Source organism: Spea bombifrons, chromosome 11 (assembly GCF_027358695.1).
Source record: "Spea bombifrons isolate aSpeBom1 chromosome 11, aSpeBom1.2.pri, whole genome shotgun sequence".
Classification (NCBI taxonomy): Eukaryota; Metazoa; Chordata; class Amphibia; order Anura; family Pelobatidae; genus Spea; species Spea bombifrons.
Window position 1 is genome coordinate 31,111,647 of NC_071097.1, and position 26,147 is coordinate 31,137,793.

General features: G+C 41.1%; 2 protein-coding genes across 3 annotated transcripts; one reads left to right on the forward strand and one right to left on the reverse strand.

Moving 5' to 3' along the window:
- Nucleotides 1-152: 152 nt before the first annotated feature.
- PDCD11 (programmed cell death 11) lies at nucleotides 153-20,114 on the forward strand. Its single transcript, XM_053450426.1, has 36 exons — nucleotides 153-411; nucleotides 2,356-2,469; nucleotides 2,958-3,083; nucleotides 3,555-3,722; nucleotides 4,102-4,263; nucleotides 4,466-4,589; nucleotides 4,780-4,961; nucleotides 5,205-5,312; nucleotides 6,052-6,258; nucleotides 6,623-6,741; nucleotides 7,116-7,176; nucleotides 7,693-7,839; nucleotides 7,940-8,191; nucleotides 8,313-8,447; nucleotides 9,201-9,395; nucleotides 9,679-9,849; nucleotides 9,940-10,159; nucleotides 10,544-10,693; nucleotides 11,084-11,196; nucleotides 11,580-12,091; nucleotides 12,531-12,593; nucleotides 12,758-12,845; nucleotides 13,653-13,742; nucleotides 13,828-13,930; nucleotides 14,388-14,565; nucleotides 15,035-15,088; nucleotides 15,653-15,775; nucleotides 15,994-16,116; nucleotides 16,228-16,390; nucleotides 16,512-16,634; nucleotides 16,883-17,029; nucleotides 17,406-17,653; nucleotides 17,740-17,908; nucleotides 18,418-18,571; nucleotides 19,024-19,189; nucleotides 19,685-20,114. Exons 2-36 carry the CDS (start codon nucleotides 2,374-2,376, stop codon nucleotides 19,854-19,856), a joined length of 5,412 nt encoding a protein of 1,803 aa, XP_053306401.1. The 5' UTR covers nucleotides 153-411; nucleotides 2,356-2,373; the 3' UTR covers nucleotides 19,857-20,114.
- Nucleotides 20,115-21,266: 1,152 nt separating this feature from the next.
- LOC128468665 (RING finger protein 122-like) lies at nucleotides 21,267-26,147 on the reverse strand. 2 transcript variants are annotated; one of them, XM_053450422.1, is made up of 7 exons: nucleotides 26,110-26,147; nucleotides 25,861-26,020; nucleotides 23,322-23,457; nucleotides 23,072-23,114; nucleotides 22,517-22,558; nucleotides 21,989-22,071; nucleotides 21,267-21,853 (listed from the first exon to the last, which is right to left on the reverse strand). In XM_053450422.1, exons 3-7 carry the CDS (start codon nucleotides 23,429-23,431, stop codon nucleotides 21,757-21,759), a joined length of 375 nt encoding a protein of 124 aa, XP_053306397.1. In that variant the 5' UTR covers nucleotides 23,432-23,457; nucleotides 25,861-26,020; nucleotides 26,110-26,147; the 3' UTR covers nucleotides 21,267-21,756. The 2 variants fall into 2 exon arrangements, with proteins under 2 accessions (XP_053306397.1, XP_053306398.1); XM_053450423.1 differs by lacking the exon at nucleotides 26,110-26,147 and having other exon boundaries at nucleotides 25,861-26,095.

Genomic DNA, 26,147 nt, shown 5'->3' on the forward strand with positions numbered 1-26,147 from the left:
GCTGTAACAGAATATCGCCCTCCCGCTAGGTCACAGAGTTCTAAGCGCTAGAGGCAACACAATACCAATGACAGCTGGTTTAAAAACAGTGTCTCCGTGGCCGAACCTTGCGCTATAATAAAGAGAACATTTCTCCGAAGCCTAATTAAGATACGGGATGAACCGCAATGCCCACAGTGAACTGGCTGGGGAAGTAGAAGTTCAGCAGTGCGGTGTTTAGCGCTCGGTGACTGGGAAGGTGACTCTAATGACGTCGCTTCCATGCCTGTGACAGGAAGTTCTTGTGTGTCGACCTGTGAAAGTTGAGCTTCCGGGTCGGGTGCGCGGAAGGCTACACGTGGGTATGAATGCTGCATGTTGATGTGAAAGATTGGTTGTGATCAAAGCGGGAATAGTTTATTACAGCTGAAGGTAAATAGATGGGGGTTATTATATGCACAAGCTAAACTCTCACTGCACCGGAGTCTTTAGCGGAATGGGTATGGTATTTAATTGGCTAACACAGGAAAATATAAACTTTCGAGATCTCAGAGATCTTTCAGATTATTGTAATGTAACCCTTTAATGTATTGCAAGCTGGTAAGAGTCCTCTTCTCCTCTTGTATGTTGATGTTATGGTTCATCTTGTATATGTTTTCCTCATTGTGGTGATCCGCTGGTGTTTAGTAAATACAATTAATAATTGTAGAGACACGGATACAGCCGGCGCACAAGCATCAAGTAAAATCCATGGGAAAATAAGAATAGGGTTTTTTAAAAAAAAAAAAAAAATGTTGGCAATATAAAATAAGTATGCGCTCAGCGTGTCTGTTACCGGAATGAGGAGCCCGCATCTTAACCAGGGCTGGATCAGATGGAGTGAAATCAGTCTGATTTTTTTTTTTTAAATTATTATTAGCCAATCAAAAATAACATTTATTTTCTGTCGGGACAGTTATTCACCAGCCTTTTCTAAAATGCAGTTATTTTAGCAACAGAAAAAGCAAATGGCTGGATCCAAAACTTTGTATGCCATTCATAAAAAAACCCAAATCATTCATTTAATAGCGTCACTGATAATTTCACCAGGACTCACGGTTTTGGAAAGCCGGCCCCTCTCTCGGAGACTCATGTCAAAAGACAGATAAAAATTGATGCCATAATGTCTTGGCACCTTAGTATTTTTATTTTATTTTTTTGCAATTTAATACTAGTTGGTCTGTGATTAGTAAACTAACCAACTCATAAGTTTAAGAACTGAGGCACCATTTCTCTGTCAAAATAGACAGCGTAACGATTAGAGTTTGATAGGGTGTCTTATTCATACGTGTCTTTGTTATGAAATGACGTTCCGTTTGGATAGAGACTAATCGGACTGGGATTATCCCTGGCACTCTTTATTCGTCAGTCTGGGGCATTGTGGGACTTGTAGTTTACGGAAATTGGGGTGCCACCTGAAGCACAAGTATATATTGTTTGGTAGAAATAAATGTAGCATTTTCTGCAGATCACGCTTGATTTGTCCAACTTTCAAAAACGTGGTTTTGGGGCTGTAAGTGTTTCGTTGTATCCGCTTTAAAGATCTTAAAGACCTTTAGCTATTTGAACGTGCCAAATTCTGTATCCGCCAATGAAGGTCCGTTCGTCATGTTAGAAAATCTTGGTTGGCCCTGTATAATGTATGATTAAATCCATCTGATCACCCATTCATCAATGCATGATGCAAGGTCAAGGAGTAGAAGCGCAGCTCTCATGTTAATTCGCCTGCAAACGCCCAGTTTAGTGAATAAGTCCCAAGGTGCCTTATTTATGGCAATACATGGCTTTCATAGGCAACGGCGTTCTTGGAAGCATCGTCTATTTGCCCTGAAACAAACGGAAGGTCTACACACGGGACGCTGAGCTTGCCATTTTTGTTGCAATGGGATGAAAAAACCCCTAGATGCCCACTGTACAGTTCTACAGAATAATATTGTTGTTTTTTATGGCGGCATCATATTCCGTAGCGCTGTACAATGGGTAGACAGGACGTAACAAGTAGTATGTAACATAACAATTTGACTTACAGAAACAACAAGTGAGGAGGGCCCTGCTCAAACAAGCTTAGAATCTAGAATATGATGGCAATTTGTAAAATAATTCATATTAATAATAATGCCAGGAAGCGATTTCTTGTCGCCATGGCAACCTGGCACTACATTCATACTTGTTTTGTAAAAGATAATAATGTAGAGGAGTTAATAACATTGATGTTGGCTAGTAAAGCTTAACGAGAAGTCGTTTTTTTCTTTAATAATGCTTTTAGTCCTTGTAGGGGAAATCTCATTACGCGTCTACTAACCAGGTGTTTTTTTTTTTTTATGTATATAAATGCAGAGAAGAAATCAAGACATCATGGAGGAGGAATGTTTCCCTCGTGGTGGATCGTTACCCAAATCTGACCAGTCAACCACTAAAAAGAGAAAAAAAGAAAGTGACAACCTGTTCTCCGTAAGTTAACGGCAAATAGAGGTCCACGTTTGTGAAAGAACATTAAATATAATGGGGAGATATATATATATATATATATATATATATATATATAATATACTCAAGAAATCGGTAAAATGATTTAAGATGGGACAATTGCTTTTTTTATTAGACTCAATAAAAACATGAAATTATTCTTACAAAATATAGATACTATATTTGTGAATGTTGCAAAGTGACTTTTGATGACCATTTGTATTTAGAAACAATATTCTGTTATTCGTTACATTACACCTGTGGTTTGCAAATTTCTCCAAACATTGCCGGCCATAGATATTCAGAGGTGTCATCGTTATAAGCATATATTTAAAAACATTTTATGTATTTGTCCTGGTTGCAATCTTGTTTGGAAGCATAAAATTAAAAAAAAACAAAAAAAAACTTGAAGGAGATCAAAAACATTTGTAAAGTGAAAAACCTATGAGTTATCATTGGAAATGTTTCTTCAGTTTCATGAAGAAGAGGAGGAAACCAGGAAGAAAAAGAGGAAAGCGGTCAGTGAGAAGCCAAAGGCTGTCCGTCCGGAGAAAGTCACGCCGACCAAAGAGCAGCCGGTGAAAATCCTGCGGTTTAAGGTCCGTTCTCCCATTAAATCTTTTATGAGCAAAAAAAATTTATCCTGTGACTTTTCCTAAAATCTGATTGGGTGATACTTAGCGGGTCTGACACTTTTTCCCGCAAATCCTACGTTTTAATACCTCTGTTGACGGACTGAATGATAATTCCTTCCTATTACATTATCTCTGCCCTGTTGTTAAGTTGCTGATTGTTACTGATTGGCTTAGGCAGCCTTTATAAAATAAAACGGTGCTTTAGGTCTCTCTATATTGAATAAATCTCGTTTTTTGCTACAGATATCCGGTTTTATGATGTAAACTAATACTTTTGCTGTATAGGTGATTAACGCATTTTGTTACACTAAAGGACACACACACACACACACACACACACACACACACACACCTATCACAGGTCCCCTTTAAGTGATGATGTAATGTATTGTATTGCTCAGGTAATGTTTACATGTTCGTTCTCTTGGTGTTTAGGATCTCAGCGTTGGTTTTCTGCTCTTGGGTTGTGTGAAAGAAGCTAAAGACTTCGAACTGGTCGTCAGCCTGCCGTATGGCCTGACGGGATACGTCCATGCAATGAACATCTGCGAGGCCTATACCAAACTCCTCAGTGAGCAGGTGGAGAAGGAAGTCATGTTGGAGGTAAGGACTTCCTGCCTGACTATTCCTTTTATTCCTTCCCCTATTGTTGGTTCAGGCAGATTTTGTATGGGCCGGTCAGGAGAACTTCGGAGCAGGAAATTGATTATATGATACCAGCTCTGCCACAGGCTGCCATTTTGGATTCTGGCAGATCACTTTTGGGAAGAATAATACGTTACCACTCGCCAACCAGCAGAGGTTCTTGGTTCATTACGTAGCTTTTAGCAGTCAGAGACATAAAACAGGCTCGCAGGGTAGTTCTGCTTAAGGTTTTTAGGTAAAGGGTGCAAAGGGTTTGTTGGACTTTGCTTTCTGACATTTTTAATATGTAGCATTGGGTACTTATGTGGAAAGCATGTTTTATTCTCTTCTCTTCCAGAATTTAACTCCTCTGTCTGACCTGTACTCTCCTGGGATGTTGATAAGATGTGCTGTCAGTGGCTTGGAGACGACAGCGGGTGGCTTTAACAGCGTCAAGTTGGCGGTCGATCCCAAACTTGTCAACAGTGTCCTCGTGGCTGCGTCTTTACAACCAGGCATGGTATGTTTTGGGGTGAAATTGTACAAAAAACAAATTACAATGCTGGTATTAAGCTATAAAGTCTGTTAATTATTATTTTGTCAATGGGGGGGGCATTGTATGGGGACCTCAATAACCGAGGATATTATTGTGGCCTGTCATGTTTTAGGGCTGTTATTCCATCTGTCTTTTACTTGTGCTTATGATTTTTGTCTCTGTGCAGTTGCTGTCGGGCTGCGTGTCCAGTGTAGAAGATCATGGGTATCTTGTTGACATAGGAGTTGGTGGATCTAAGGCGTTCTTGCCGCGTCAAAAAGCTCAAGTGTTTCTAAAGCAAGCAAACAAAGGTTTGTGAAGTTTCACTGGTCAGCCTTGGCTCTCGTTGTGACCGTCTCACCTGATTGAGCTCCAGAACATTTTCTAAAAAACGTTCTAGACCGGAAGTGTCGCTCTTAGAATATTCAACCTGAAAGGGTTAAATGTTTTCTGACATTTTGAATTCCATGCTTACAACCTTGCACCCTATCTTTCTTCTAGGAGCAGCCCTGAGAGTGGGAGAGTACCTTAACTGCGTGGTTGACGAAGTGAAGAATGAAGGGAGGATCGTCCGTCTGTCCATCGTTCAGTCCGAAGTGGCTGCAGCATTTGCGACAGTTGAACAAAAGTGGACGTTGAATAATCTGTTGCCCGGACTGGTTGTTAAAGCCAAAATTACGAAGGTAAAATGCGAGCAGGTTGCAAATTCATGGAAGTAGCATACTATATTTAGGATGTTCTGTATGAATACGCTTTACGGTACGGTAAAATCTCAAGCCATTGCTGCACATTGTGTGTGTGTGTGTGGGGGGTGGTTTGTAGAATTTTGCCCCATAAGCTTTGGTTCTTACTATTCCTTCAAGCCTGAGAAGGGATTTTTAACCCAGCCCTGACCCTGTATTTTGCCGCTCTCTTTCTAATCACAGGTATCCAGCAGCAAAATTTCCCTATCCTTCTTGTCATCCTACACGGGAGCTGTAGATTTCTTGCACTTTGATCTCCTAAAAAAGAGCGCGTACAGTGTGGACCAGGAGGTAAGTGATATGGCACACATAAAAAATGTTTCGTTTACTTCCTTGTTTCCTGCTACAGACTTACCTTAAACTACTTTGTTTTAAAAGAGGTTTCAATATTCCGTCTTAGATCTCTTCTGATTTTTAATGGAATATCTTCATAGGCGTACAGTGGCCCTTTATCACTCCCATCACTCCTGTGTTCCAATGGCCCTTTATCACTCCCATCACTCTTGTGTTCCAATGGCCCTTTATCACTCCCATCACTCCTGTGTTCTAATGGCCCTTTATCACTCCCATCACTCCTGTGTTCCAGTGGCCCTTTATCACTCCCGTCACTCCTGTGTTCCAGTGGCCCTTTATCACTCCCGTCACTCCTGGGTTCCAATGGCACGTTGTGTTCGCTGATCCAAGTTTAAGTTTAAAAGGCTGATTGATGATTAGAAAACCCTTTTGCAATTAAGTTGCAGCCAGAAATTCCTTTTGTTTTCCATAAAAACAACTAAGCGACCCCAAACTTTTGAATGGAATAAACCATAATTACGCGGGCTCAACTTATTCACTGGATCTATAAATTTAAACATATCTATAAGTGTTTTATTTTAAGTATGTATGCATATCATGCCCATTGTATGCACCTTTTACTTAAACATTGGAAACAAACAAGATTTAACCATTTTTTGGTTAATTGACAATAGAGAACAAAACAGCTTTTTAATATTTAGGATGCTTGCCGTTATTGATTTATACCTCCTTGCAGGTGAAAGCTTGCATTCTTTGGGTCGACCCCTCTTCCAAAAACTTCCGATTGACGCTACGCCAGTCGTTTGTGCAGCCGGGGAGCTCCGTGCGGCAGCTGTCCAGCTCCCTGGTCGGGTCGGTCATCGAGGACTGCGCCATGAAATCCATGTTTAAGACGGCAGGAGCTTTCTTCCAGCTTGGCGAAGGGACTTTGGGGTTTGCGTTTGTAAGTAATAGTAAAGCTAGGAATCCAGAATATATACTTTGTTTCCCCACCAATATATTTAGAAGTCATAACGTTTTTAATGTCTTATAACAGCCGTTACGTTTAGGAAATGCTTTTAGGGCGGTCATTTCAAGTTGTAGTATTACCTGGGTCAAGATACATGTTGGAAGCTATAAAGATGGAACCGTCCACAAGGTCTTGAGGTTATCCAGTCGTGTTCCAGAACAATAAACCGATAGAACCTGGACTATTATAGTCAAGTCTTAGAAGCACTTGTTTCGTTTTTTTGGTTCTTGTAGCTCAAATGTTGTTTAATGTCCCGGCGGGAATCATAGCTGATGTTTCACTTTTACTATACTTACAGATGCACAATCTTTCTGAAAAACCCAAGGGTGTTGAGAAAATTAAAGACGGCACCCGTCACACAGTGCGAGTGATCGAGTACAGCCCGATGGATGAGACGCTCTTGATATCTTTGAAGACGTAAGAACAGCATTCTCACTCCACACAGCTTTGGATAATGTCCAAAAATCTTTCTGAGTGTAACAAACTTCTAAAGCTTAATAACAACACTAACCCCCGCTGAATGGGTGGTGGGGTTTATCCAGAAGTGCGAACAAACACTTGCCTGACTCTAGATACCTTTTAATTTTAATTCACCATTTTCACTTACACGTTAAATATTCACTATTATGAATATATATATATATATATATATATATAATATGTGTGTGTGTGTGTGGTTTTTTTTTTTAATGTGTTTGCCAATGCTCTGTTAAATGCCTGTTGCTAAAGTGTAGCTTCTGGGTCATTATATCCGATGGGTACTTATCTTTTGTTGTGATTCGACTTTGTAGGAGCGTCGTAGAAGGTCTGTTCTTGCGGCACGAAGATATACGAGCTGGGCAGATAGTAGAGGTAAAGTCAACCATGCTGGGTGTTTAAATAGGAATATAGCTTATTGTTGGTTACGCCAAATTGCTATAAAAATGCACAGATCCACGTTTGTGGGGCGCTCGGTTGCTCGCTGTGGATGTCTCAGTGAATGGCTGGTTTGCGCAGAGTTGTGCTGACAGCTTGGAGTGTCGGTCAGAACAGCACCTCTCAGCCAAACATTGTGACGTTCATTAAGACGACTCATCGGTAAACGATATTCTTAATGATTGTACGGCTGGAAATTTCATGCAAAACAATGCATTTATTTTTATTCTATCATAGTGTTTTTAACCGTCTCTCTGCTGCCGCCTTAACAGCTGATAAAATATTCCATGGTTGGTTGGCGGACACTCCGCATTAAGATGAGGTTTTAATATTAGGTGTTCTTTTCCCTGGGGAAGTGTTGAGTTCAGAAGACCACTTGATGTAGGGCTTCTAATTGTAGAGTTCACAGAACATTAACTTAATAATCCTTTTCTTTCCCCTTTTCTTACGAAGGGCACCGTGAGCACCATTGAACCTGTAGGTATGGTAGTGAAGATTACCAATTATCTCTCTGGTCTTGTCCCGCGACTCCATTTGGCGGATGTCGAGCTTCAGCATCCCGAACTCAAGTATAAAACAGGGCTGAGTGTGAAGTGCAGGGTAAGTACGAGGCAGAATGTTCAAATGATTTACTATATTGAGTAATAAAAAGTATTACAGGGTTGACTTTCTATACCCCTTACTGTTTTTTCTCCATTAGGTTCTAACTGCAGATCCAACAGCCAAGAAGTTGATATTAACAAGGAAGAAAACGTTATTGAACTCACGGCTGCCGGTGATTGCCAGTTTCGAGGATGCAAAGCCAGGTCTCATCACTCACGGCTTCATTGTGTCTATCAAAACCTACGGCTGCATTGTCAAATTCTACAACGAAGTTCAAGCGCTGGCTCTGAGGAGTCAACTGAGCTCGGAACCCATCCACAATCCAGAGGAGGTTTTCTACAAAGGACAGGTTAGGTGTTGATATGATCCACTGATGTGTTGTGAATGGATGTGTGTGTGTGTGTGTGTACATAGATGTGTTTATGTACTGAATTCGCTTTTGCTTTGAACATCGACTCTCTTCTTTGTAGGTGATAAAGGTACGTGTCGTGGAATGCAATGTAGAAACTCAAAGGATCTTGGTGTCGTTTAAATTAACCGAAGAGGATGATGATGAAGAACCGACGCTGAAGAAACCAAACCCAAAAGCCCTGGAGATTGGCAAGGTAAATATTTCTGTAAATTATTTATATGAATTCTCTGAATTCGAGTAATCCACTTAAAGATAAAATATCACAACATGGAAGCAATGCTAGAAATTACAGTGCTAAAATGCCATGTGTGTCACCGCGGCAACCATCTCCACTTCCTGTTCTCAGGATATGCATTTATCTTATTGAGTTGCTGACTGCTGCTGATTGGTTCAGGCAGCCTTTTTAAGGGGAAGGGGGGAGGAGCAACTTCAGGACACTAAATTGATTAGACATCGGATTTTGCCTGTCTCATGTTTATACATTTAAACAAAATATCTCCGAAGCCTTTAACCCCTTGATGACAAAGCCTGTGCATGTACAGGCTCACAATGCATTGTTTTTAATGGGTTTAAGGACAACCCATTGTCCTTAAGGGGTTAAGTTCATTTGACAAACAGCACAAATGCTGAAAGCTGTGACAATTACCATTCTTAAGACGGAAACATAGATGTTGACATTAGGAACCTAACTTAATTATTACATTGAGAGCAGCCATCTTTAAAAGGACAGCTAATACACAGGATCGCAGAGAAATCCTCTTGACTTTTTATTTCCTTGGAGTCTCTACTTTTTTAAATTTTATATATATATATATATATATATATATATATATATATATATATATATAATATTTGTAGCATGTTTCCATGATCTGCACATCTGTATAATATCGTGTAAGCAGGCAGCCCGTTTCTCTAGATTTTCTCATCGCCTTGCGTATTTCAGGTGGTTGATGTAAAAGTCGTAGCGAAGACCGACGAGGGATTGGATGTCGTAACCCTGCCGGAGAACACCCCCGCCTTCCTTCCTAAAATGCACCTGTCGGATTACATCACAAATTGCAATTTACTGTGGCGTCACCTGGAGGTGGGAGACATCCTCCCCGGAGCGATGTATCTGAGCAGCTTTAAGAAAAAGAATGTATCCTTTTTGTCACACATAAGTAACGTTTATTATACCGGGGCAGACCTTAATAGGTGTGTTTTATTACTTTTCAACGGTAAACGAGGAAGATCTAAAGAACGAGGTGACATCAGAGTCCAGAACGGGCCGTTGCCACCTTCAATGTATTTAAAACGCACCTTCACATAAATAATAATTTGTAACCTTACTTTGCCGTTATATTGATCTGCTTTCCAATTGATAAATATTAAATCTGGCAGCCCCCTGTATTTACTCGTTTAATCCTTTACGGAAAGCGTAGATATTAACCAGGAAATCCACTCTGATTGCGGCCGTGAAGGAAGACGACTGCGTGAAAGAATTCTCCGACTTGCAGATTGGGATGTTACTCCCCGGGTTTGTGAGAAATACCATGCCGTACGGCGTGTTTGTGCAGTTGTCACACGGGCTAGTAGGATTGGCACCCAAATCGGTAAGTAAGGCTGTCCCTATATTCATTCATTTTTTAATACGAGTTTATAAAATAAGAAGAAAAGTTAAGTTTTTGGCTTCTCGCTAACAGGAAGTGGCCGATAAGTTTGTGACGGACGTCAACGAGCATTTTGTAGAAGGGCAGACGGTGGTAGCCAAGGTTCTGGAGACAGACGAGGAGCGGAAGCGCTGTCTGCTGACCCTGAAGCTGTCTCAGTGCGCTCCGGATGACTGCTCTGATGACAGCTTCTCTCGGCTGAGCCAGTGTTTCAGCGAACAGCAGCTCCTAAAGAGCATGATCAGCAGAAAAGGTGAGGCTGTTTCATTGTCGGCAGCAAGAAACCTATTGGCTTCGAGCAATGGCTTTCATTTTTTACGTTTTTAGGGTCTTTAGAATCTATCGAGTGGATCATAAAACTGTTAGTGAAGTTAGTTGTGCATTTATACATACTTTTATACATAATTATAGAGATTTTGGTAAATTTTCTCCGCTGGCTTACCTTAATCCCGATGACATCATCGGATGTTTGGCGTCATTCTTTATAGCAACCGATTTCTGAGCAGCTAATGGGATGGAAGGCTTGGAATCCTAGCATCATTTATCATAGCCTTATAAAGCTTGCTGTCCACCTTTTGTTAATGTCTTGTCTGTTTCGTGTATCCTTAATGTTTTGTATGGTTCTAATTTTTAGGAGACGATGATGGTGAAAGTATCACCAGTTTAGTCCCTGGAAAAAAGCTGAACCTGGTGGTCGAGGAGGTAGAAGAAGACGGGACAATCCTTTTCGCTGTTGCCCAGATTCCTGGCGCTGAAAAAGTTATGGCTTCCAACCATAACCTTGGAGGTACGGGTTCAATCGGTTTATTACTGAAAAAGCTCACCATACTTGTCTTAAAGTTGTAGTTTTTGCATGATATAATGTTTTCAGGCAGCTGTATAATAACCATTCGTGCATTTTCTAGACATACTAGAAAAAACAACCCATTATACTGCCTATGGTAGACAATAGAATAGAATGGCTTAGTCTTAGTCGCCCATCAGGGCACTATGACCAATAAGAATAGATTTTTATCAATGCTGACCTACATTACTGTGTACATCACTGCATGTTATGCTCAGGTGTTTTTCAGAGACTGTATGGTGCACGCAGCGGAGCTTTAGGAATATTATTCTGACATTACAGATGATGCGATTTTTTTTTTTTTTATCTGACATTGTTTTACCTCCATTGCAGGGAAAAGCATAGACAGCGGCCAGAAAGTGAAAGCCGTGGTTCTGTATGTAGATCTCATCAAGTCTCACGTTTACGTCTCTTTAAATAATACTCTCCTGAAGAAGAAAGGAGCGGTGAGTATCTTAACCTCAGCTGGTGGCAACTAAAGGTTCAGCTGTACATGTTTATGATGTGGCTCAGAGTCAAATATTTGGTGATATAAAATTAATTTCTGGTTATTTCTAATCAGTATAATTTTCTTATCGCCTTATATGTTCCTACTTGTCTAATGGCTACTCAGGAGCCCTGACTTTGGCTAAATATCTGTACCGTTTCTTGTCTTCTGGTCATCCGAGGGACTTGTATAGAGATTTCGGTTGGCCCCATGCTCTCTGAAATGTTTAAACACCAAAATCTGATGCCATAAGCCTTATGGCTCTGAAAATATATGACTGCATGTTGGTTTATATTTAATAATACGTATAATTGATGAATAACCTTCTCTCCTGCCTCTCAGCTTACAGAAAACTCCACTTATTTTGCCGTCGTGCAACACGTAGCAGAGGAGTTCGCCGTTGTGGCTTTGGAGGGTACGTCTCATTTGGCAGCTGTACCCGTGTCCTGTCACTTTAATGACACGCACCGGTTCGAGTCTGAGAAGTTAAGTATCGGGAAAAGGATCTCCATAACTCTTAAAACAGCATCTGCAGAGGAACACGGGTATTTGCTCGCTGTGCGAGATTCAACCGAGAAGAAACACAAGAAGCGAGACAAGAAGACGCCAGAGAGCGCTGCGCCGGGCAGCTGCATACAGAAAGACCTGCAGATCGGATCGGTAGTCTCTGCGACTGTGAAGACCGTGAAACCAAACAGCGTCGTCGTCTCCATCGACGATAAAGCGGTTGGATTCATCCACGTGTCTCAAATACTGGAGGAGATGTCCGAGGGTTCCTTCCCGACATCCAAACTGAAGCCTAAGCAGAGCCTCACCTGTCGAATCATAGGAGCAAGAGATGTGAAGTCGCACAGGTGTGTTGGGCTAACACATTGTATAGGTGAAAAATATAGGGAGACTTGTCTCTTTAAAGAGCCTTCTGTAGGTCCACATATCCACTGGTTGGGCTTTTGTGATCTTTGACGCCTCATCAGCAGTGATTTGAGGTCGGAGGTGGATATCTCTCCGGCTGATAAGATTACTACCCTTGTGAACCTCATGCAGGCAAAGATTGTGGCTTGTGGAGGATAATGGGGATTCTTAGTTGAACATCTAAAGTAGGTTGCCTTCCTCTTTACCGAGAGGTGAATAAAGACCCTACAAGAGAGATCTGTATGAAGTACGTTCTGTCTTATAATGTTCCAGTGCAGCTATTTAAAGTGAAATGTTTACTAGATGAAAGGTTTATCATGTTTTGGTTTATCCCAAATTACCAACACATCTTAGTTATGAGCTATGGTTTCTTTTTTATAGGTTCCTGCCAATTACGCACCCGAATTTCAAGCAGTCTTTACCAGAGTTGAGCCTTCTTCCAAGGTAAGTAATTCTGTATGTAACCAGAAACCTCGTAAAGCAGGAATCAACCCAATTTTTCAACAATTTCATTGAAGAATGACCTCCCAAACGTGCGTGGCCTATCCTACGGTTTGTCCGGTTACATTAATGACTTGTGTAGTAAATTATGTATTTTTCTCTTGCAGTGTAATTGAAAAAGAGGGTGATTTACCACCTCCCAAAAACCTGAACATGTACAGCGTTGGAGAGAAGGTGACATGCTTCGTACTAAAGGTAATAACCATTAAAAGAGGAAAGTCAGGAGGTATAACGGTTACAGTAATTGCCCAAACTATCTCTTTATAAACGTAGCTTTTGTTCCCAACGATTGCTATTTAATCTGTTCTCAGTATCAAAAAAAGAAAGTCGACTGACTCGGCTGAATGTCAATTGAATAATTTTCCCTGGAATCCAGGAAATACTGCCGGGTATTTTAAACTTGGACAGCGCTTCATTTTGGATAAAATAATGTTTAATAGTAAATACAAATTTTTACAATATATATTTAGTCATTTTAATGTAAATTTTCCTATGTTTCCCATGACCCTTGGTGAACATGAGATAAACGATTGTACGCTTCTTTTACAAATATAGAATAAAATATTTTTTTTTTTATTTTTTTTAGATTACAAATTATTAAATAAGGGGGGGGGAATGAATACGTTGTATATTGGTGATAATTTGCCGTGCTTGTTAGGTGATTTCTGAATTTTCTGCTCTGAAGTATCCAAAATTGGGGTTAAAAAAAAAACAAAACACTCTTAACAGAGCTTCAGCGACCCTTTCCTTGGTCCAAAGAGACCAAAAACCCCTCAACAAAATTTCCAAGATCAGTCCAGTCGGCCCATGATGTGACATTTTTTTTCTATTAAATAATACTTTTTGCTACATTTTGAACTAATATTGTCGCATGCGTTTTCCTTAGTTTATGGCGGGGATGTTTCAGCGCAGTGTTTAGCCCGGGATGTTATGTTGCGGGGGTGACCAGCAGTTTTGTTGTGTACAATGTAACATCGGCATTGTCTTTTATACCCTGTGCAGTATTATAAGGAGATGTCCGTCCTGGAGGTAGAGCTCACCCCTGGTGTCCGTGGCAGAATCGAGCAGTTGCTCCTTTCGCATACTCCAAAGGTATGAAAATGTCTCCTCCATATTTGTTTCCGTGGACCATGTATTGAGACGTCGCTAAGCAAAATTCAACGTTTTTCCTCCCCAGGTTTTGAAACGTCCAGAAAAGAATTTCAAGCAAGGGCAGGCGTTGTCTGCTACAGTAGTGTCCCTAGATGCCTCCCTGAAGTATCTTCACCTGTCGCTCACAGGTATTGTGCCGTGCTGGGTGCCGACGTGCTCACGGGAACGCAAGAATCCGCTTTCTGGTTATTTTAACATCTAAAATGAGGGCATATCTTTCGTGGCCACAAGTGCAAATGAAAGCAGAACATTTAAAGTACTTCCACACCAAAACAAGTGTAAACGTAGAATTTTACTGCCCCCCGCCTCATCCTCCATTGTGGGTGGTTTTTTTTAAAGTAAATCTCTCCAAAAAATGGCATTATTTGCCAAATATCGGTGGTTTTAGTAATGCTCAATTACTTTGAGTATCTGGTCCTTCTGGGGCTCTTATGCTCTTCTTCATCATTGAGAGTAAGTCTTGCTGTCAGTAAGGTATGGGGGTCCTGTGGCCCAGGCCCAAAGGCAATACTCCCTAGAAGCAGCAGCACGGTCTCCGATACTCTTCGTTCTAAGACCCTTAGATTGTGTTTCTTTCTTACGCAGGCTTCCATCGGCTGGAAAAAGGCACCGATCTGGTGGGCCGCGTAAAGAAGGTGATTCCGGGTTCTTGTCTTGTTATATCCCTCCCGTTTCGAAAGACCGGCAAAGTCGACCTTTTTCAATTAAGCGATTGTCACGCCGAGGCTCCGCTGGACAGCTTTAGCCCTGGGCAATTTGTGAGGTTAGAGCTAAATTTGTTCGTGTGTGTGTGTGTGTACGTACGTAGAGTTTTTTTTGCATAATTAAAATGTGTATTTATACCAAAAGTTAACATTGTGTTAGGTTGGGCTAGCCACCAACATCTAGCTGTCCTCTCTATAGTCACATTATCGAGCTCTCGCCTCGTGAAGGAACCAGGCTCTGGAGTTTGTATGGCTGGTTATTGGTATGACGTACTTCTATGTAGACTCGTTTGTTTTTCTTTTCTGCTATTAAAATGCTTATATTGGTGCATTTGGTGATAGTGCTGGCGCTGTTACCCAGATACTTATTTGCTCTAGTCTTTTATAGTTTGCATAGTGTGTTCTGCATCCTCCGACACAGAGGTAGAATGGTGGTCCATAAAGCACGGACCTCCTGCTACCGACAGGATTTACTGTCAAAACCTACACACGTTGTTTGACTTATTGTATTTCCTTTCTTAAATGTAGGTGCTGTGTGCTCTCTACTTCAGCTACCACGGAGCTATCGCTTAGGAAGTCAAGGTAACATCTAGCCTTGTCACTAGATCTGTCACTTTCCTAAATCTTACGTTTTTTTTTAACATAGGAAACCCATGTAACGCTACTTACTTTTCAGAAGTCACAGTATTTGAAACTCATTATATGTATATACTATGGGAGTTGTAATCTTAAAGGGACCCTCCAACCATTGTGTTTTCCTCACCAATCGAGTTGCTAGTGGTGACTTGAGGAAGATTTCCAAGGGTTAATGAGACCCCCACGTGTGCATGTGTAGGGAGCGTTCTTATTGGGTTCTGTGGGATTGGCTTTCTTGACACTGATTGGCTTCCTCAGGCACTCATCTTAAGGGATCGTGCATAAGCAGAGATTTTTATACTAACGTCAATAAACCGGTATAGGATCGGTACACACGACATGTCTGATCTGTACTCTAATATAGAGAGAGTTTAAAACAAAATCGGTATCGCATGGCAAGTGCTAACAGTGGGTGCAACGGCGTTCCATTGGTTCATACGGTAATTACACCACCAGAAATGCTCTTTTTTCATTAAATCTTATGCTGTTTTCCAATCCTTTTTGTTTCAGGCTAAATCCTGAGAGTAACATCAGCGTGGCCAACCCAGAAATCACATCTGTTGAAAGCCTTGAAGAAGGGCAATGTGTCAGCGGTTATGTTAGTGCAATTTCAGAAAAGGGAGTGTTTTTCAGGTATGTTTTTTATACGTCGATGCACAACGTTCTGTCTCTGGGGTTTGGTGAGACTTGGGGGCAAATACAGTGTGGCATTTTCTCTCTGCCCTCGTATAGAGCAGATATGCCATGACTTCTTAAATCCTAACCATAGCCGTTCTAGCCATTCATTGTCTTCTAATGAATTGGCTACTAGCCACTTGTGGATGTAATTTAATAACTGTTATTTGTTACAGGTTATCAAGCACTCTTGTGGGGCATCTCAAATTCAGTAACGTCACAAGTTACTATGTTCCCGATATAGAATTGTATAAGAAATATATCCCGGAAGGAACACTGCTGACAGCTAAAGTTATTGGGTATGTATACGTGGAGGACGGGGTTGAGGTTTTCCAAGTAAATGCCTCTTGGTGCTTTCACTTCTAGTCCTCTCTACATAAGCTTTATAATACTGTGGCGTCATTTTCCAGGAAAGATACAGAGGAGAAGCACGTCGACCTCTCGTTTCTCCCGGAGGACACTGGCAAACCAGATGTGATCCCAGAATCCACTGGCCTCAAAAAGAGAATTGTCAGAGATCCGCAGGAACAATCCGACAAGAGAAAAAGAAAAGTTTCGCAGAGTGAAACAAAGGTACCGCGATTTAGCATCAAATCTGTCTATCTGTGCATTCATCGTTTGGCTACAATAAAAAGATAACTTAAAAAAATAAATACAGAACTTGTGCTCACGTTGGTCCTATGATGTTCTGCAGGATGTTCCTGAAAAGAAGAAGAAGAAAAAGAAATCTCAGGAGAACAAGGAGGACGAAGACAGTGGAGTTGAAGTTTACTGTCGAGAAGATAAAGGAGAGAACAAAGACAAAACCACTGATACGGTGAGTTGGGCGCGTTAACCCAACGATGCTGCCGTAGAATGTGTTTGCAAAGCCATGTAGCAGCATAGTATCAAAGGGACCTTATTGTTTTAACCAGAGTTACTTTTGTATGTTTTATATTATTATATATAATATAACGTGTGATTAAATTGGCTTCCGCATGAGGAATATATTTTATAATTGTACTGGGGTTGTGTGTTAAACAGCTGCTGAGTGAGTTGTGTTGCTTTTTTTTTTGTCCGTTCCAGAAGGACCGCAGCAAACAATCGATCTCTAGGCTTGAAGTTCCTGCCGGCTTCTCCTGGGACGTCAGTTTACAGACACTGCGAACGTCTTTAGCGGATGTGAAAGAAAGCAGCTCAGACAGCGAGGACGAGGAGGAACCGCAGCCAAAGGTATGGCTTGTGCCACCCGTATTTTGGATTTGTTGGATAACCTTAAGACTTAGCACAGGTTACCAATGATACAATATGTACTAGTGATTCTGATGTTGGCCCCCCTGCTTGCCCATTGGAGCGATTGCCCCCTCCAAGAGCTCTTGTTTCCATGGGATTTATAACATTTGCATTGAAGTTCTAATAATCCTAACTCCAAGATGACCACGTGATCTTTGTCCTGTATACTAATTATATGTCATGTGATTTCATTAAATTTGAGATTGCGTCTTTCCCTTATTTTCCCCACGAGCCGTGCCGGATTTGTTTTAAAGCCACACGCGTGTTGAATGAAACTTTGTTGACTTTCCATTGGTTTTTTTATGTGACCTTTCAGACAAAGAAAACCGCAAAAGAAAAGGCCATGGAAAAGAAAGAAGCAGAAAAGGAGCTTTCTAAGATCGAAGCTGCCCTTATGGACCCGAACCGGCAGCCTCAGTCTGCCGATGACTTTGACCGGCTGGTCGTGAGCTCTCCAAACAGCTCCATCCTCTGGCTCCAGTACATGGCTTTCCATCTTCAAGCTACAGAGATCGAGAAAGCCAGAGCGGTGGCAGAAAGGGCCCTCAAAACGATTTCTTTCCGGTAACCATGACACTTATTTATCTGAATTAGTTTTTTTTTCTTGATCTTTAGTAATTTAGAACTAAAGAGTATTGTGTCTCTCCTAGAGAGGAGCAAGAGAAGCTCAACGTTTGGGTGGCTTTGTTGAACCTGGAAAACATGTATGGGACAGAAGAATCGCTGCTGAAAGCTTTTGAGCGAGCTGTCCAATATAACGAGCCCCTGAAAGTGTTCCAGCAGCTGGCCGACATCTACATCAAATCGGAGAAGTTTAAGGTGACCGCTCTTTCAGTCTCTTGAATGTTTGTAAAGTGGGAATAAAAGAAATTAAATTTTGCCATTTATTTCAAATGTATTTAAAATAATATTTATAGAATTGTGATATAAGTAATACATATATATATATATATATATATATATATATATATATATATATATATATATATATGCACACACAAAACAACTTGCTTGTCTGTGTTGATGGACACTTTATGCATCAATTTTCCTTTTGTTTATTTGTTTATCTCTTTCTGTTTTCCTTTCTCTCTGTTTTTTTTTCCTCGCATCATCCTTTTGTCTGTAGAAGAATATTCTGATTTTTCTGGATTTTTTTGTGTATGGAGGCTCACTTCAGCCATCATATGCACTTTAATGTTTATCGTTGTAAAGGTGTCCCTTTAAATACCCCCCCGCCCGATTTTATTACAATTCCACAAATTTATTAAATTGTGCATCTGCTTTTCTAGAAAACCAATTAAATGTTTGGGTTTTTTTTTTTCTTCTAGCAAGCAGAAGATCTGTTCAACACCATGCTGAAGCGCTTCCGTCAGGAGAAGTCCGTGTGGCTGAAGTATGCCACGTTCCTTCTGAGACAGGGTCAGAAAGAAGCGACGCACAAGTTACTACAGCGCGCCTTGAAGTGTCTTCCTGAGAAAGAACGTGAGTATTCAGCCTCTCCACAGATCGGATCACTGAGCGGCCAATGGGAAATGAGCAAGGTGGAGATCCCATCTCCCATTGGCTGACTGCATTCGTTTGCTCGTCAGAACCTTGTGTAATTCTTATCACTGGTCACGGTATTGTATGATGCCACGTGTCTCCTTTTGGCTGTTGCTGTATACGTTACTGAAGACGTCAACCTTCTAGCGATATGAGCGGAGGGACTAATTACACGTCTTTGATGAGTTGGCTTTGATGAATACCCTGTGGGATCAATTAAGCAATTGTATATCAATCTGTTCTAAATTAGAGAGGATCGTACCTGTAATCGCATTGGGCAGATCAAAAGGGAAAATAAAAGGCGTTTATAATTGAAGAGTTGACGCGTATTAAAGGTTTGATTGATTATGCTGCGAATTGACTTTTTTTTTTTTTACCTGTTGTGTTTTCAGATATCGATGTCATTTCAAAGTTCGCTCAGCTAGAATTTAACCTGGGAGACACCGAGCGAGCCAAGGCCTTGTTTGAGAGCACGCTAAGCAATTATCCAAAGCGCACAGATCTCTGGTCAGTTTATATCGATATGATGATGAAGCATGGCGGCCAGAAGGAAGTGAGGTAAGTGGATACTGGTTATAGACAACAGTACGGCTTAAAACTTGGGGCCAAGCGCCAGTAACCAGTAGCCCTCGTATAATTGGAGCTCTCCCTCTTCTTCCCTTTTTGGGGTCAGAGTGGCATATGGGGGGGAATTAAGGGCTTTCTGGAGGCAGAGTGGCATATAGGGGGTCAAGAGGCATTTCTGGGAGGTAGAGTGGCAAATATAAGGAAATAAAAACAACAAATGCATTTTTCTCAATCAATTTTTATTAAATATGAAAAAATAGTATACATGAATCAATATTTACTTGTAAAACTTTTTTCTTATAGAGTACTCTTATATTCAGGCTTTTTCCCCAAATGAATATTCAGAATTTGGGGGGGGTCGTCTAATAATCGAGCAACTATGGCACACACACACACCTTAAGGGCTGTTTAGAATACAAATCCCAGTTTATTAGTTATGAGCTGACGCTTTATGAAGTATAACAGAACACCGTATTGTTTCCGCAGGGATATCTTTGAGCGAGTCATTCATCTCAGCATGACTGCAAAAAGAATTAAATTCTTCTTCAAGCGCTACTTGGAGTATGAGAAGAAACACGGCACCGCGGAGAGCATCCAGGCCGTGAAAGAGAAAGCTCTGGCATACGTGGAATCGAAAAGCTCAGTGACGACGTCCTAATGCTTGTGTCGGTGGCGGTTCTGTTCCTGCTTACGGACCGCGGTCTGACGGAAAGACTTATTTCTCTGGCCATTTAATGACACAACTTTTTATATCACGCCTTCGTGCGGGACTTCTGATTTTCCACTTAATTGATCTGTAAAGCCAGTAGAAAACTATACACCGAAGATTCCCCAGTTATCTTTTTTTATTGTATATTATTGTATGGAAGAGACGTTTCATTGCAGTGATAGACATAAAATTAATGTATTGACTTCAGTTTTATATTTGGAGTTTTTCCTCATCAGACAGAACAATCACAGCAAATCATGGTCCAAGAATTATAATTATAATTTACAGCTCCATTGGTCTGATAAACAGCCCGTTATACTCTGTTCAGTTATGGTTTCCCTTTTTTACCAACTTTCACCTACATGGACCATCACCTCTTCATCTTTACATACAAAGGGGCTGTAAAGCCAGCCTTCCACTTCCCTTCATGCGTATTAATATTCCACCTTCATACTGTACTGCGAGACTTCAATGGTTTTTCTGAATGACCGGCATAAAATTTGTACTAGTGGCTGAAAGCGCCGTTAGCGTTTGTCTGGGATGATCGCCATATCGATGGCGAGTTTCAGGTAATGGAAGACTGGCGTTATTCCAACTTCTTTGTTATAATTTAAGTCGGTTTTAAAGGCTTCTATTTTCGATGTCTTTCGACGTGTATACAGGCTGGTGTGCTATGAAATATGTCATGCATAATGCTCCCAGGCATAGGTACCAAAACTAAATAAAGAACTAGATGGAGTGCCATTAACTATGGGGTTCATACACAATGCTGCGGATCTGCCCCCCCCCAATCTCATGTTTCTTCCCCCTTACAGTATATGAGATGTAAAAACTCACAGAAGGGGGCATTTTGACTATATACAGCCCCATACATTTCAATCTCACCCCAGCAGCCACAAACCCAGTCCACTTATTCACTTTCTCTTGCCATCTACAACAAACGATGCATGCGTAGCAATGGCTGCTGCTACCTGTAACCACCACATACAGAGCCGAGGCAGCCGTTGGGTTAGGACTCGTACCGCAACAGATGGACCAACTTCACTTTACTAAGTATTATTTGGCTGTATCTCATGATACTCATTATCTGAGGACAATGTTGGACAGGGACCTTTTAACCCCTTCATGACAGCCCCTACATGTATGAGCTCACAATGCATTGGTTTAAGGAAACCCATTGTCCTTAAGGGGTTAATGTCTGTCCACTATTACTGACCTGAATTAAACCAAACAATAAATCTATTATTTTGTCTGATGTTACTGTTGGTTGCCCGTGCTTTGTCTCTGTATCACTCTGCGTATCCCACCAAACCTTCTTGTCTTCTGCTGACCTATCATTAACACGTCTCTCTTCCTTAGTTTTTTTGGCCTCTACTGGCTTGATTTTTAATTCCTGCCAACTTAACCGGTGCAAGAAACTCGCACTCCCCTCATCCCAGGTTCCAGTTCTATTTCTGGGACCAGATTTAGCTCTTACTGATTGACACGAATGTGGCCGTTAATGTAACCTTCCATGTAGGGACCTTCATTGGATCAACCAGTCTACGTAGGCTGAGCATGTGCAACGATAGATGGCAGGGGAAGAGCCCTCTCCTCCCTACCCCCTCTCATGACCCCATATAACCCACCACTGGTGGTCAAACTAGTTGGCTGCATCTGTTCGGAGTTATAAGTCTGCAAAAGTTTTAATCTCTACCACTCGCGTCTTGATACATCTTCCCGATACATTAGGTGACTGTCCTGATCTTCGGTCTCTGTTTTCGGAAAGGCCAGCCAATGTCTGGACCCGCCTGAGTTATTACATGTTTTTAAAAATAAAAAAAATAAGAATAAATTAAAAAAACTAGCTTCACATGCGCTCCAACGCGGGTCTCTGCAATGTTACTGAAATGGTTTTGTTACACATCGGGCAGGAGTTCCGCACCTCTAGCCACTTCATCAAACACCTGAATGAAATAAAATCGTAATAAATTAGTTAAACCACAAATAAACTTTCTGGGTAAACCATAGCAAGAATCAGAAACCTAATGTAAAGATCCTTTCTCCTTTCATTCGGTTCAGTACTGGACACCGACACTTACTTTGTATGGAAAGCGTGGTTACACGGACACAGGCCAAGTTCTTCGTTCACTTTAAATTCCTCGAGGCAAACCGCGCACACCTGCTGCAGGTAGAAATATCCCTGTTTATTCCATCGAATTATTACGGAATGAGTATTGTGGGGTCTAAGTGTGGTCCCAACTTTCTCACGTCACTGTTCATTATGAAAGGTCAATACTGGCGAGTTTCTCCAGCCTGAAGGACGGAGCTGGCCCTGGATAATGTACAATGAAATGGCTGAGAATAATAATTTATATAGATTTAAAAGGTCTCTTGATGGGATTTGAGGTCTGAGTGCCCAGGAGGTCATTTAACTGCACGATTTATTATGCTAGTTCCCGATTTCTAAAAAGGAGGACATCTGAGCGTGAATGACAGGTTCTCCATGTTCTACAATCACTGATGGTGTGGGATCAGGTTGGAGATGACAGACCCAGAGGGACCGGAACAGGTTAGAAGCCCCCTTACTTTCTCCTCCATGTCTGCTACATGAGAAATGAGATACTTACACCCACCAGGTTGGCCTTCCTGGGCTTTTCTTTTAGGGTGATCTAGAAAAACAGCAAAATAGTCAATTAACCCCCTAATCACCACTCATTTTATGGATTCATATTTTGCCGACCTCAACAAAAGAGCAAATGCTTACGGAATGCTGACTTTAAGGAGTTTGAAGGCTACACTGTGCATTGTAGGAGGATTGTATTTAATCTCAGACTTAAAGGAAGGTGGGATTTACCAAGAAGAACCGGCAGCTTTTGTCACGCTCAATTTGTAAATGAGCGGACCCCAAGGCTCTTTAAATATGAACCCTTTAATAACCCATCGTGAAGATTCTACGTACGCAAAATATGTCACCCAAATGGCTTTGATACGGGCCTCATAGAAACCTTGACTTGTCGTTATTTAAAGATGCACTTAACTGAGTCACCTGCATTCAAGCAGGGATATCAACCATGGAAACAGCTGAGTGACCCCAAACTTTTGAATGCCAAGTGTATTTATGTTTCTATTTATGATTCTAAATATTTAAACTTTGTTATTCTAGAGAGTAAATATCGGGTTACCTTTCTGTATCCCCGTCGCTGGTACTGCTCCTGCTGCTTTAGCCTGAAATAATAATTTACAAATAATTGAACTCCAAAAATGTGATATAGACAAGAACAGCCTTGCCCTGAGATGCCCCGTTCGTTGCTCGGTCACAACTGGTCTCCCAACATCTCTGGCATCGGCTGTAAGAACGCCTTCAGATGCGGGGTCTTTCTTTCTTTTTGGGGCATGAGTGCGAAAACAGAAACTTTATCATTTTTGTGTTACCTGAAAAAGTAGCAGCAGAAAATGAAGCAGAAAATGAACAGAAGAAGCCCTGCTCCGAAGACGAGAACGATGAAGTTTAACGGGACCCCGCGTAGAACTTCTCTGGTCATATTGGGCTCCTGGAACCGCGAACGTCCTACGTTAAAAGAAAGGACGTCACCTTCAAGGGTCCGACACATCGAACAGAGACTGGCTGTCATGGCAACGCATGGGAAAATAACACTTTTGTCCATGTAAAAGGATGTCTTTGAATAATCCTAACAGGTCCCTCTGTTGCCCTAGATGGTTATACCAAAGGAGAAGAGGACGCTGATCCTGGGAGCTTACAATCTAATCAGTGGCTGAGGGGGAAGTGAAACAGTAGGAGAGGACGGCTTGGGATGAGTTGGTTGGGTCTGGATGATCTGTAGAGGTTGTTGGTCGTTGATTGGGATGTTGGCTGAGAGTGTTAGGAGGATCGGTTGTACGGGTTGTGAGGAGCCTTTGAAAGTTACATACGAGGGAGAAAGTCTGACGGAACGAAGCGAATTCCCTGAATACGGGAGTGAGGAGAGGTAATGGCGGTAGAAGAGAGATGCGGGGCATGAGAGGAACGGAGGGGGGTAGGGGTGTATTTGGATAAGAGGGTAGAGCTAAGTATCTTGGATCAAATGACTTGGGCGGGGGGTGTAGGAATCCATTCTCCTCTCTTTGTCTGCCTCAAATTCCATTTTTTAAACAATTTAAACAACTCTTTGTGTGACACAAAGCCAAGGGGACTCAATAATAAAGAACTCTCCTGAATATCCGGTCAGTTGCTATGGTGACTGCACTGTATTTGCTGTTCCGGGTGATGGATGAACTCCCACTCGTTTGTTTAGCGTAATGTTGTTCGGCTTCCTTTGCTGTTTTTTTTTTTTGTCTCATTTTACTGAGTTCAGCAAATGTTTCCAAAAGCAAAGCTCCTGCTCTCCCACGCTGCAGCCTGCGCTAACAGAAACGTGCAGCTCGTTTTGGAATAAAGGCATAAAAATGCTCTTTTCTGATTAATACATATGTATATAATATATATGTGTGTGTGAATTATACTGTATATATATATATATATATATATATATATATATATATATTAAACCCATTAAACTAAAGGCATTATCTCCTTTTTGGAGCCTTTGATATTCCGCTCCAATATTTTTTTCCTCCCCACTCAGTCCCTTTAATCCAAGAGGCCAAGCTGCTTGTTAAAACGTCTGTGATAACTCTTAAACACATTTGTGATTTGAACAGGTGCAGATATCAAATATCCGAACACTTGTTCAATAAGCAGCGCTCACGTTAAAAGGTCCGACGAGCGAAGGATTTAACCATTTACTTCCTTCCCTTTTATTCTCTAATTGTGCGTCGTATGGTGAGTTAAAACCTTCCGGGTCTTTTGTGTCTCCCTATTCTTGGGTGGTAGATAAGAGGAACAGGCTCCCAGCAGAAGTGGTAGATGCTAATAAAGTAAGGGAATTTAAACATGCATGGGATAGGCGTACGGCTCCTGAAGTTTAATCCACGGCGAATCCTTTCTAATGCCTGCTATTGTGGCATCCGATTCACAGAAATGTAGCATTTGAAGGTATATACCTAAAACTATTCACCCAATACCCTGGAGATTGGAATATATTTAGGATGGTCTTATGCATGTTTAAATGCCATCGCTGGAATAACCTCTACCACCCCTCCTGGGAGGCTATTCCATCTATCTACCACATTCTAAGGGAAACAGTACTTTCTCAGGGTGACCAGGGAAAGGTTCCTAAGTTTCACCTTCATTCTCACAGTAATAATAAAACATTTTTACCACCATTTTTTCATGTTTCTTTAGTAAATATGAGCACAATTTGAATGTCTGCCTCCAGCATGTACAAAAACGCATCAATGCGTATTTCAAAGTTAAGAATTATATATAATATAGAATAAATTACTGATTTTTTTATATATTTTTTTAAATTATTTGTATTTTTATATTTTTAAGCAGTAATGATATATTTACAGGTTAGCGCCACAACTAATAATCTAATTTCTTTAAGAGACAGCCTGGCAACCTCCATACCTCCCTGTGAATTAGTACCCTATACGCTATATAAATAAAATTAATAATAATAATAATAATAATATACATAACTCTATGCAATACTCATGGCAAAATCACCCTATTATTCAGTACAATTCACCAAATTTCTTTACCAAAAAAGTCATTGTACAGCGCTATGGAATATGATGGTGCTATATAAAACACTACATAATAATAAATAATAATAATAAATAATAATAATAATAATAATATAAAGCATATGGACATTTATTGCCCTACTGGGTTTATCATAGTGTACCGAACAGCTACGTTTTAAACCCAATCCTAAAGCCAAACGTAACATTTTTTAACCATAAACCCGATCCAATAACTCTGATTTCGCACCCGTAACACACGATACAACCGATCAGCACAAACTCTACACAGAGCTCTACACAGAGCCACTTCCCACGTATTCCATAAAACGTTAATATTACTCACTAAATCATTGTCCGCTGGGGCTTCTTTTCCGAAAGCCCCCATCTGCCTCATTGTAAGAAGCCTCTCTTGCCCAAATGCCCCTCTGTGAGCCGCCCCAGTCAGATCATGTGAGGATTGCCCAGAACTGTAGAGGAAATCCTGTTCTTTTGTGTTTCTGTAGCTGGATAACAAAGAAATGGTTTTTTGGGGGGGGGGGATGATCACATTGTGGTCAGCAGGAGCCAACCTATTGTCCCAAAATTCACTAACCGTGAGCATTTAAAGGAACAGAGCGAGTGAAAATCAGC

Bases quoted from the DNA above. Each gene is read 5' to 3' on its own strand.
- PDCD11 (XM_053450426.1), top strand. From the start codon at position 2,374: ATGGAGGAGGAATGTTTCCCTCGTGGTGGATCGTTACCCAAATCTGAC. The intron at 8,192-8,312 runs GTTAGGTGTTGA...TCTTCTTTGTAG, and splicing joins AGGTTTTCTACAAAGGACAG to GTGATAAAGGTACGTGTCGT. The intron at 10,694-11,083 runs GTACGGGTTCAA...CCTCCATTGCAG, and splicing joins TTCCAACCATAACCTTGGAG to GGAAAAGCATAGACAGCGGC.
- LOC128468665 (XM_053450422.1), bottom strand. From the start codon at position 23,431: ATGACCAGAGAAGTTCTACGCGGGGTCCCGTTAAACTTCATCGTTCTC. The intron at 23,115-23,321 runs GTAACACAAAAA...TTATTATTTCAG, and splicing joins TTCTGCTGCTACTTTTTCAG to GCTAAAGCAGCAGGAGCAGT. The intron at 21,854-21,988 runs GTAAGTGTCGGT...TATTTCATTCAG, and splicing joins AACCACGCTTTCCATACAAA to GTGTTTGATGAAGTGGCTAG.